The 12,325-nt window shown below is 44.7% G+C and overlaps 1 protein-coding gene across 1 annotated transcript in view; it reads left to right on the forward strand.

The window, feature by feature from the left end:
* The window catches only part of SKP2 (S-phase kinase associated protein 2), a 38,516-nt gene that overhangs the window by 9,050 nt on the left and 17,141 nt on the right, over positions 1–12,325 (forward strand). The window contains exons 3-7 of the mRNA XM_081826000.1: positions 2,668–2,779; positions 5,142–5,285; positions 6,827–6,961; positions 8,431–8,529; positions 9,697–9,827. Coding sequence (XP_081682126.1) covers positions 2,668–2,779; positions 5,142–5,285; positions 6,827–6,961; positions 8,431–8,529; positions 9,697–9,827 — 621 coding nt within the window. The remainder of the gene's footprint in view (positions 1–2,667; positions 2,780–5,141; positions 5,286–6,826; positions 6,962–8,430; positions 8,530–9,696; positions 9,828–12,325) is intronic.

The following is a 12,325-nucleotide window of genomic DNA, read 5'->3' on the forward strand; positions in this document are numbered from 1 at the left end:
GATTCATTTTGTCTTCCAGAGAGGGTGGGTAGTCATTCATTGAGCAGCTGTGTACCTCCTCATTTTTCAGTAGAGGCCACTTCCTCCAGGAAGGCTTCCCTGATCACTGCTCTACCACCACACCCAGCACAGCACCATGAACCCTGTTGCAGCCCATTATGATACTTTACTGAAATTTCCTGTTTGTTTCTCAAACTCTGAGCTGGCCATCCCTTATGCATCTTCGTAGAACAGACACCTGCATAGACTACATGTTCAATAAATATATGCATGGACGAATGTATCAGACATTGAGCTAGTTCATGGAAGTACAAAGATTATTTAAAAAAAAAAAAAAATCATTTTTTTGCTCTCCAGAACTCAGGGCCCAGCAGGGGCAGGGGCTAAACAGATAAGTAAGTAAATAATAAAATTGTGGTTAAAAAAAAAGTGACTTGTTCTTGGTGATGTCACGGGAAGCCTTCCATAGGCATCAGGGCTTTAATAGCAACTTGATTTTAAATCAGTAGCAGTTGGGGGCAGGCACAGTGTGTACAGGGCTACTGAGATGTGGCACAGAACAACTCATTCTGAGAATTACACGTAGGTCCAAATGGCTGGAACATATCTCTACATAATGACCCGAGAAAAATGAGTGGGGCCCTGACATGAAAGCTTTGAATTTCATGCCTAGCAGTTTGGACTTCAGGCTACATATTTGGGGGCACCACTGAAAGGTTCTAATTGACGGAAGGGCATGATTGTTTTAGAAAGATTGCCCGAGAATACTAACCCGAGGCAGCTTTTCTCCATCAAGTTCTCTGCAGAGCCTGGCACGGTGTACCTGTGCAGTAAATGCTGACACCTTTTAGATGGGGAGGGACGGTGTGTTAGCAATCAGGGATCTCCAGAGACGCCGAACAAGTAGGGGACGTAGGCAGATTTATTATAAGGAACTGGCTCATCCGGTTATGGAAGCTGAAAAGTCCCAGCATCTGCAGTCCGAAGGCCTGGGAACCAGAAGAGCAGATGGTTAAGTTCCAGTCCAGCTCTGAAGGCAGGAGGAGATCCATGTCCCAGCTCAAATTTTTAAATAATCTTTGTACTTCCATGGGACATGTTCTCCCTTCATCAGCCTTTTGTTCTCATCAGCCTTGGATTGGATGAGATCCACTCTCATTGGGGAAGGGAATCTGCATTTCTCAGTTGGTGGACTCAAATGTTCATCTCATGCAGGAACCTCTCACAGACACACCCAGAATACTGTTGAACTAAACCTCTGAGCACCCCTTGACTCAGTCAGATTGACACGTGAAGTGAACCGTCACAGAGGGGAGAGGATAGCACTAGGCTTGGTGTACAAGAGCGATTGGGGGCAGAGGGAGACTGGGAAGATGAGTTACTGAACTAATGTAAGCATTCAGCTGCTTTGCTTCATACTCATTTCCTTCTTGGCCATTGTCCTGTTGTCCTGTTCTTGTAGGTTATTCTGTATGCTCATACGTAAGAATTCTATTTAGAAATTGCTTTTATAAGACAAAACTGACCTTAATGTATCTACCTTTTTTCCCCCTCCAGTTTTTTATTTTTAACACAGGAGCCCGAGCAGTGCTTTTAGAACTTTCTATGCTCAGAACCCTCTAGTGGTTCCTCATGATGTTGAGCATCACAGCCAGAGTCCTCATCATGATGTAGAAAGTCCTGCATGACCCGGCCCCTCTCACTTCTCTACCTCATCATCCTCTATCACCCCTCTCCTCGCTCTTCTTCTGCACTGGCCTTGCTGTTCCTCAAAACAGACATGCTGTTCCCTGTATCTAGAACACACCCTGGGTACTCATAGGGCTGGCTCCCTCACTTTGTTCGAGCCTTTGCTCGGTGATCACTGTCTCGGTAAGACCTTCCTTGACCTCTTTGTTGAGTTTCTGAACACTGGCCCCTGTACTTCCTATCCTCTCCTTTACCCTGCTTAATTTTTCTGCATAGCAATAATCCAGTTTTTACATATCATGTAACTTACTTGTTTTTTTATGTGTGATTATTTCCTCCCACCAGAATGTAAGCTCTATGAAGCTAAAGTGCTTTGTCTGTCTTATTTCCTGCTCTCTCCTCAACACCTAAAGTGCTTCATGGCACCATAGTAAGTGGAGAGGTACATGAAAGCACCCTTTGGATATTGCACTTGTAGGCAAGTTGACTTCTGAGTGCTTTCTATAAATCTGAAAGGAGGAGGAAGAAACTTCATTTGCCTTTTAGATAAGGTCACTACACTACTCAATAAATCCACCACCAAATCCACTTCTGAGAGAAACAAGGCATTTCTTAGTGACCAGAGGCATCATACCTTGGACATCGTTGAACGCTCTCTGAGGGGGTGGGGACTTGGTGTGTACCACTGTTAATATGGGCCTTGCCTAAGGTTGGCCGGCAGGTGCTGAAGACAAAAACGGTATGAAAAAGTATTCTTGGTTTTGTCTTTTCTCCTTTGCTGAGAAAGTGTGGTGCTTACCCCTGGGTACAGAGACCATGAGTGAACAGAAAAACAATTGTGGGATGAGTCATTCGATTCATGTTAAATTCCCCTTTTAAGTTCAATATTGTGTACCCTTGACGAGCATGAAAAGACTGAGTAGACTTGATTGGGTAAGAGAATGGTGATGAGAAAACACTTTTTTTTTTCCCTTAAAGGTGTTTCATGGGACTCACTTCCAGACGAGCTGCTCTTAGGGATCTTTTCCTGTCTGTGCCTCCCTGAACTCCTAAAGGTCTCCAGTGTTTGTAAGAGGTGGTATCACCTAGCGTAAGTATTTTTCACCCCTCTTGGTATATGTGTGGAAGAAGGGGAGAGTTATTTATTTATTCATTTGGGCCTAGTGAAACTAAAAACTAGGAAAAATGTAGGAGCAGAAAGCAAACTAGGTATCTTCGTATTTTTATGAATATTAGGGTGTTCATTTCACAGTGGAAGGGAGGAGTCTCCTGGAGGTGTAACCTTACCCACCTCAGAAAACTTTCTGTATTCATGCGCTTATTGGATTCTGACTCTGCATCTGATGCACTAGAAGTGAAGGGGGCTGCAGGGGGCTGCATGAGGGCCTGGCCACTCCCCACACCGGGGGTGGGGGGAGGGGGCTGGGCGCTGAGTGCAATAGGGAGAGCGGTATTCGACCTCAGTGTGAACCCCATCTCTGCCACTTAGCACTCTGTGACCGGGGGACATACTTGACACTTCTGAGCCTCGGTCCACCCCGCCACATATACAGTGGAGGTCATAGTATGTTCCAGACAGGGCAGTGATGAGGATGAAATCCGAAGATGCCGGTGCGGTGCCTGGCTCGTGGAAGCAGGCGGCACATGGCCGCCAGGAGTCGTTGATGCCTTTGTTGGTTTGGGGGCACACCTTCAGGTTTGCACGGTGAGCTGCTCATGGAAAGTCCTGGTGTGCTGGAGGCAGTAACAGGCCAGGAGGGGCGGGGTGGGGGAGGCCTTGTTTTTCAGTTGGAACTTTTTCCATCAATTCCACTTGTCACCTCCAGCCAACCACTAGCCATCCTTTGCGCTTGAAGGCCATCTGCGCCTTGCCTCCCTCCACGTATCTAGGGCTCTCACTGGGAGATGGCAAGAGCACCTTCCCCTCCATTCAGGGCTGTGTGGGCAGTAAGACACCGCAAGCATTTCCAGGAGTGGGCTCCTGGCTTAGAAGAGCCCCAGGGGGCGGGAGTGTGCACCCGGAATGCTGGAGCGAGTGGTGGTGGAGGTGCGCTGATCGCTCCCGGGTGACCCCATAGTGATTTTCTTTGTCAGCCAGCTGACCTCTTCATGCAGAGTCTATGAATCCTCACGTCACTGTCATACAAGTAATAGCCGGCATCTGTGAAGCACGGCCTTCTTAATAACAGAGGTCACGTAATGCCTTGACAATTTCATCACGCAGAATTATTCCAGAGCCCAGCCAGTGGTCTGCTTATTTCAAGCAGTATTAAAAAATACGAGTGTAGTAGGCATTTAAAGTGTTCCCTCCTGTGGTGGATCTCATGCTTTCTTTTTTTTTGTTAAATTGAATTAATCTGTGGCTGCTAAAGCTACCTTATTGTACTCTTTAGTACATTTTGGTACTTCATACTTCATTTTTGCTTTAGAAACACTATCCAAAATCTAAGTAATGTTTCTCCTTTCACATTAGTTCATACATATATATATATATTTCTGTCCGCGCATACACTTTTTTTTTTTTTAAGCTTAAAGGGTATTGTAAAACACCCGAACTCCTTTGTAGGGTTCCTTATTTCTCATAGATATTTGATAGTCATCTCTTAATAATGTAGTTGACCCTTGAACAACATGGGGTTAAGGGGGACTGATCCCCCTGCCCAGTCAAAAATCCACATATGACTTTTAACTCCCCACTTAACTACTAATAGACTGCTGTTGACCGGAAGCGTTACCCATAGTATAAACAGTCAATTAATACATATCTTTTAAGTTATATGTATTATATACTCTTATTCTTACAATAAAGGAAGCTAGAGAGAAGAAAATGTTATTGAGAAAATCATAAGGAAGAAAAAATACATTTATGGTACTGTAAAAAATCTGCATGCAAGTGAACCTGCTCAGTTCAAGCCCATCTGCAAAGATCAGCCGTAGCACTAACTTTCCTCCTTTTAGTTGTATTTCCATGTTACTTAGGGTAATTGTGGTAACTCATGTATGCTTTACCAAAACAGCAACTGGGATCATTGAGGCCATTTTGAATCTACCTACCTATTCATTAATTAGTTAAATGATTGGAGCAATCATTTTTAAAATTATCAAATTGTATTGAACACTAAAATTTTATTCTCCAGTTCCAGATCATTATATTGCTAATGATAGCATTGAACCATCTGAAGGAAATACCTACAGGGGTGGGTGTGTGTGTGTGTGTGTGTGTGTGTGTGTGTACAGCTGAAGGTGGAAGCTTATCCATGATATGAGCAACAAATATGCAATTGTATCCTAAAAAAAATACCATAGCTAGTTGTGCAGTTAGCTCAAAACCAAAGCTTCCTTTAGAATCTGCTCCAAGGTGACTTAGTGGCCAAAGCTTCCTTGTTGAGTAGCAGTGGTGGGGCCCTCCGGTATCCAGTGCCCCCAGCTTACTAACTACCCCCCTTTTCCAGGTTTGACGAGTCTCTGTGGCAGACATTAGACCTCACAGGTAGAAACCTGCACCCAGATGTGATTGGTCGGTTGCTGTCTCGAGGGGTGGTTGCCTTCCGCTGCCCACGATCATTTATGGATCAACCATTGGTTGAACATTTCAGGTAAAAAAGAAAAATCCCCAGAAAAGGCTGTTTGTAAGACTTAAGGTAGAAACAGATGGAAACTTTTTTTTTTTTCCTTTCCTGTAACCAGCCTTACGGCCTGTGACGAGTCTATGCAATGGAATGCTAATTGCATTTTGCTGTGCGGTCTTTGTGTTGAAACATGGAACAGGTTTCAGTGATGCCATTCCCACTTTAAGTCAGAGTTACTCTTGGGCTCTTCCAGGGGGTCAGGGATGCACATTTTGCTTCTCAAGTGGGGTCCTCGGAGGATGGGCATCCTGGGTCCCAAGGGGCAGGAGCCATGTGGAGCACTCACTACCAGATGCAAGGCAGCCTCGCTCTTGCCACGCTGCCCATTTCTGATGAAGACAAAGCGTGAGGAGTCTTCTCACTTGAAGCTGTGGGTATCCGATCCTATGGGGGACAAATTTGCAACCTGAGCAAGAATGCCCTCTTTTTGTTCGTTTTGTGGAAGATTTTGAAAGACTACTTCTCTGTTACTGATAGTTTTTGCAGTATGGTTTAGAGCCATCTCAGACTTGAGTGGAATAACTAGGTACTGAACAGAAAAAGAAGCTAAGGACAGCAGAGTTAAGGACAAAACCTACATCCCCACTCTGATACTTTCCCCTTCCCTCCATGGCCATATGGCAGCACCCCTCATCCCCTGGTGGTTATCCTTCTCCCGTGCCTGTTCCTTCTGGGTCCCCTTTCACGTGTGCACTTTCCTCTGCTACTCTGGGTTCTGTCCCTGGCCCCTGGCTGCCTTCTCTTGATCCACACACTGTCCTTGGACACACTGTCTTAGACACCCACAGATGTGCTGGAACTTTCAGATTCTCTTCTCTGGTTCAGCCCTCTCTTTCAAACAAACTCCTAGGCCCAGTTACTTAGAAACTTTCACAACTGCGTTTCTTCCAGGTAGCTCAATATAAGCCCTTTACAGCTTGCTCTTCCACTGTCTTTTCTGTTTTAGTAATTTACTCACTCACCTTTGTCAGGAAGATTCATAGGCATAATCTTCTTGTCACCCAGATTCAGCTCATTCTCATGATGCCCACGAATTAATTTCCTAAGTGGGACTATATCGGCAGCACCATCTTGACTTGGCAGAAATCCTCCTGAACGTAATTAATTTATTTTTTTTAAAGAATTTATTTATTTGAGAGAGAGTGCACACACGTGAGAAAGCTTGGGGGGCGGGGCAGAGAGAGAGGAAGAAGCAGGCTCCCCACTGAGCAGGGAGCCCAAGGAGTGCAATCCCAGGACTCTGGGATCATGACCTAAGCCAAAGGCAGACTCAACCGACTGAGCCACCCGGGCGCCCCCTAAAATCCTAAATTTTAAAATGAACGAGGGGAGGGAGTTATTTAGTAGCAATTCATTTTAAGACGGAAACTATACTACTTGAAATGTATATTTAGGGTCATGTTTGTGATTGGCTGCTTATCTGGGGAGGAGATGGGGTTGGATTTGATCTGGAGGTACATGTGTGAGCCACCTTAATGGAGCCTCTCTTTCCCCTCCTCTGTGTTCAGCCCTTTCCGTGTGCAGCACATGGATCTGTCCAACTCTGTTATCGAGGTGTCTACCCTCCATGGCATTCTGTCGCAGTGCTCCAAGTTGCAGAACCTAAGCCTGGAAGGCCTGCAGCTGTCGGATCCCATTGTCAAGTGAGTGGCAGTCAGGAGCATGTGACAAACGCCGTTGTTTTTGTGTGTGTTAACTTTGTTTCCTGAATATAATTGGGGTGCCCTTCTGTCCATATCCAGATGGACTCAGAAAATATCCATGGGGTGCCCCAGCTTCTCCAGTACTTTGCAGGACTCGTTCAGGCAACCCAAGTTTGCCTGCTGCCTATATGCATATGCCAGGTTCTAGACATACAAGGATGATGAATAAGGGCATGGGCCCTGCCTCATTCGTGAGAGAGACAGATAATTACTGTGCACTGTGTTTGTTATATGTGGCGTCACCCAGAGAGACCTAATTAAATTGAGGGAGGGCAGCCTTCTTAGAGGAAGTGACTCTCATGTGGAGTATTGAAGGTATTCAGGTTGGAGAGCTCCACGTGGTGAGGTAAAGAAGCCGACGAGGTAAAGCTGCCTGTGTGGTTCTAAACGCTGTAGCAGTTGAGAACTGTTAGGGCACAGGGTGCACTGAGATGCCAGGAGGGGAGGAGCGGCTCGTAATGGGCCCCTGCCATGCTGTAGGAAGTCCAGACTCCACAGTGGGCTTGGAAGAGGGAAGCGTGCTAAAGAGAGTGGTCCTGAGAATGGAGGGAACGTGCAGAGTTGAAATTTAGAAATAAAATCTGCTGGTCACCTTGGAGTGTTAACCAGATGTGGAAAAAACTGGACTAGTTAAGATACCGTTGTGTTCATTCAGGTGAGAAATGATGAAACCTGATGTAAAAAAAACCAGCATCATCATAATTATAATAAGTACCAGCGTTTATTGAGCACTTCCTATGTGCCAGATACTCAGTTCTTCAAAGGTCAGCCACGACGTAAGTTCTGATTGTTCCCCTTTTTACAGATATGGAAACTGAGGCACAGAGAGGCTGAATAACTTGTCCAAGGTCACACAGCTCGTAGGTGGCAGAACCAAGATTGGAACTTGGCAATAGAATATGGTTCCAGAACTCTCGCTCTTAATCAGGGAGTTCCACTAACACAGGCATTTGGGAATGTAGAGAGGTCAAATTTGAGAGATGTTTAATTGGAGGAACCTGGAGACTCAACAAGTAGAAGTAGGCCTACAGGCTAATTCTAATTATGGGTGAAATAGAAATAATGTTTATTCAGGCACTCTCTTTTCAATTTAAAACTTACATTCTTGGTGTTTCTTGTGTGCTTACTTTGGGCCAGGCACTGTGCTGAGCCCTTTATCACATTATATAATTTAATCGTGACAACCGTACCGAGAAGGTACTGACTCTGCAATTTCACAGATGAGTAAACTGAGGCAAAGCATCCTGCTTGGTGTCATACAGAGAGTGAGACATGAACTGAAACTCACTTCTGGCTCGAAGGCCTGCGTGCTTATCTCCTGACTTCTCTAGCCCGCTTTCCTCAGAATGCTTATTAATTGAGTAACAGTGTCTTATTGGTATTCCTCTGACATTTTCTTCTTTTTCCAGTAATCTTGCACAAAACTCAAATTTAGTGCGACTGAATCTTTCTGGGTGTTCTGGGTTCTCCGAATCTGCCCTGAAGACCTTGCTGAGCAGCTGTTCCAGGTAGGAAAGATTTGAAACTTGATTATAGAACTGTTTTTGCAAATCTACAATTATCCCCCACAGGAGCGAGGAATTAGATCTATTTCTTGAGCTATTCCTAACTCTGAGCTCTTGATGATACGCAGTATCCTTTACCCTCTAAACTTTCTGTTCAAACTGAGGAGCCAGATCAGTTAGGTTTGCAGAAGACTTGTGTAGTAATCCTCCCCCCCTTTTTTTTTTTTTTACTATGAAAGTAAGAAAAATTTGGTAATGTGTTTATCGAAATTAATCTGTTTATACCTGACTATAAGGCTTTTTTCCTGTAGTATCTGTAGACCTAACTTATGCAGACACCATAAATTTGGGTGACTCCATTAAAAGCATCTTTATATCATGTAATAATGTCAGTATATAAATAAAGGTTACAGTTACAGATATTACTAAGTAAGAGGAGGACGTGGCTCACAAAATACTCTGTGTGTGTGTGCATCCTTTTTAATATCCCTTGATCTTTCTGCTCTAGCATTCTACCTGTGTCGCTAATGATCTGCTCAAAGTAGATTGCCTTTGGATAAGGGTGTTATCCATGAGGTAAAAATGTATAACCCTACGTGTATTCAGCAATGTCAGGAATGGGGTGTGTGGCTTAATCGTTGGATATTGTTTTTGAATTCATTTGCTCAGTCAGCAGAAGCCAGATAAGATGAAGTGGCCTTTTGCAACGTCAGCGTCTCTTTATTGAGAATCCCCGGTATAACCCATCGAATTTTTAAAGCCTCTCGAGTGATTGTTCAGTCTCTGTGGTTGTTTGCTGACAACCTGGGTGGTTGAGAAAGAAAACAAGAGGCTAGAACTGTTCCATCTAGTCCCGTAATGAGGTTTGAGCCATGAGGAGGAGAGGAGAGTGTTCCCTCCATTTCCAGAAGGGGGCATCACTCACTAAGACTTGGGCTCGGATCCCCTGGCAACTTTCTAGGGCACACCAGGGCAGGGGATTTGTGTCAGGAGGGGAGAAGGCAGTTTCAGGTGAGCAGAGGTAGCTGCTTAGAGAAGCAGAGGTTCTATGCGTGAAATGGTAAGGAATCTGTGGCTTTGTGTTTTCTTTGCAGCTTTGAGGCTGTGCTTCCTAGAGCTCGTTCCTGTGTCCTGGTTTCATGCTTTCCTTATTTCTCCTCTGGTGTGCAGATTGGATGAGCTGAACCTGTCCTGGTGTTACGACTTCACCGAAAAGCACGTGCAGGTGGCTGTCGCACATGTGTCTGAAACCATCACCCAGCTCAATCTCAGCGGCTATCGAAAGAATCTGCAGAGATCAGGTAAGCCCCTCCGGGCCCTGGACCCTTCCTGGCAACCATGGCATTAGTAGGTTTGATTTCTTGAAGAGCTCCTAAGAACTCTTGAAGAGCATCATTTGTCGCATGTAATCCAGCGCACCTGTTCTTAGTCCCATTTTTCAGGTGAGGTCGCAGCTGATCGGAAAGGGTAGGTAAAGGCAAACAGCTGGTGGGGTAGCATCAAGATTGGAATCCAGAATCTCGAAGTGGAAACCTTTATACTTGAAACCAGTTTATTTCTAAGCAGAACTTCTTTTAATCTGCTAAACTAGTAGGTAAGACCTGCAACAGAAAATAGATGAATGCCGTGTTGGTCAGTATTAAGCAGTGGTTCTCAACAAGGGGCAATTTGCCCACCAGGGGACATTTGGGGAGGTCTGGAGACATTTCTGATTGCCATAGCCGCGGGGGTGTTCCTGGCAGCTGGTGGGCAGAAGCCGGGAATGCTGGTGAGCAGAGTGCCCAGGACAGCAGAATAACACAAAAAGATAATCTGATCCAAAATGTCAGTAGTGCCAAGGTTGAAACCCTGTTATAAACTCTGTTTATAGGTTTATATTTACAACTCTTTTTAATTCAACGTAAGAGGACGATGAGGTTGTCTAGTTGAACACGGGCATTTGAAGTGAGGGGTAATGTGTGAACATTAACAGTCTTTATGAGCCTCGACGTTCATTCATGCTTTGATTTAATTGTCTAATATTGGCGGAATCCTGATCGGCAGAGAGAAGTGTTTGCAAATGGCGGGGATTCTTTTTGATGGCTTCCCCTCTCGATCCCAGGCCGTGGGCTACACAGAGCCTCGCTGAGCTAGCACACCTCAGCCGTATCTTCACGACTTGATGTTGGCTCATGAAAGTGTTTTGTTTTTATAGTTTTTATGATACTTTAAAAGATTTGAATCAAACATTTGCAGAGTGTGTCTTCTTAGAATTTAAGTAGTAGTTGAAAACTGCTTCTCCAGAACAGGATGTGCCTCTGCCAAGTAAGGTGTATCAGGCTATTGAAAAGAGGAGCTGGGTTCTTGGGGGCGTCCAGGCGGTTGGGGCCTTTGGCTGTGCTCGAGTCCGGATGCTTGCATCTTCAGGCGAGAATTTTTTTTTTTCAACAGCCGTGACAGCAGCAGTGTGTCTCTCTTCCCACCCTCCTATACACACAATATTTGTGTTCTGCAATTTTTTCCCCTTTAAACATTGTTTGATATCTGATGACAGTATTATATAGTCATTCTCAAAAATACATAAAATATGGAAAAATACCAAGAAAAACAAAACATCAGTAATCTCACTAACCTCTTGCTGGTCTTTTTCCTGCATAAAAGTGTTTTTTAAAGTGGGACATAGTGCATGAAATACTTTGTAGTATGCTTCCCCCCTCCCCGCCCCGATAATCCCATTTTTAGTAGTTACACCACATCATTTTCAGTGGCTATGTGGTATTCCATGAAATAGATATGGAATAATTTGTATCGATTCAATAATAATTTTTTTCACTTGATCTCCTTGTAATGGACTTTTAGAGTCTTTCCAGTTTTTTTCCTTTTGTAAACAACCTTGTCACGGACAGAGACAAATCTTGGAGTGCATTTCTCAGGGTGGATTCTTAAAAGTGGAATTGCCGAGTCAAGGATTAGGCTCTGTTCTTAAGCTTTGGGTCGTTCTTGCCAAATTGCCTTCCAAGGATTTTCAGCTCCCACCAGTGAGCAGCCTCTTCACATCAAATCCCACCCCTGGTTCTTCCCTGTTCATCCCCAAGCCGAGAAAAGGCAGAGCCTCATTGACATTTCCTTCCCGTATCTGAATTTCCCATTTCTTTATTGAGAGTTTTTCTGAATGAAACAGAGCTCTAGGTGCAAGGTTGAGAGACTCTGCTGTAGGCAGGCTGCTGTTAATCTGTCCAAGTTTGGCTTAAAACTCTTCTCTTTGTTCCTCCAGAAAAGAATAGAGAGCCTGTTTACCAAGCTCTGGCAAGAATAACAGGTAATCAAATCCTGCTTGCTGGACACATTCAGGGCAAGGGCTAAGATCTGGAGTTTAAGTTGGAGTGTGTGTATTCTTAGTTATACAGTGGGCATCGGAGATTTTTTTAATGTCTTTAACAGTGGCACCCACTTCTTCACTATTTAGAAGATAATACGAATGTCCCTTTAGCTCTTAGACTGGTGCCAGTCCGCCCGGTTCAAGTTCCTGTTCTGCCGTTTACTCGGTAGTTTTGAGCAAGTTGCTATACTTCCCTGTTCCTCAGTTTCCTCATCAGTAAAACGGAGATAGGAGTGGAAGCCATCTCTTAGAGTGGTAGTAAGGAGGAAGTGGGTGAATCCCATGGAGCGCGTTAACCCTAGTGAGTGTGCAGTGATCATCCCTGTTATTTTTGCCAGGCCCATGGGGCAGTCGGGAAGCACAGTCAGGGTCCTGGAGGACCAGCTCTTGGTCTTGGATTTGACATCGCCTCCCTCCTTAAAATGACAGGTTAGATTTGGG

The sequence above is a fragment of the Leptonychotes weddellii genome, chromosome 7, assembly GCF_054177405.1.
Source record: "Leptonychotes weddellii isolate Sample4059 chromosome 7, ASM5417740v2, whole genome shotgun sequence".
Taxonomy (NCBI): domain Eukaryota; kingdom Metazoa; phylum Chordata; class Mammalia; order Carnivora; family Phocidae; genus Leptonychotes; species Leptonychotes weddellii.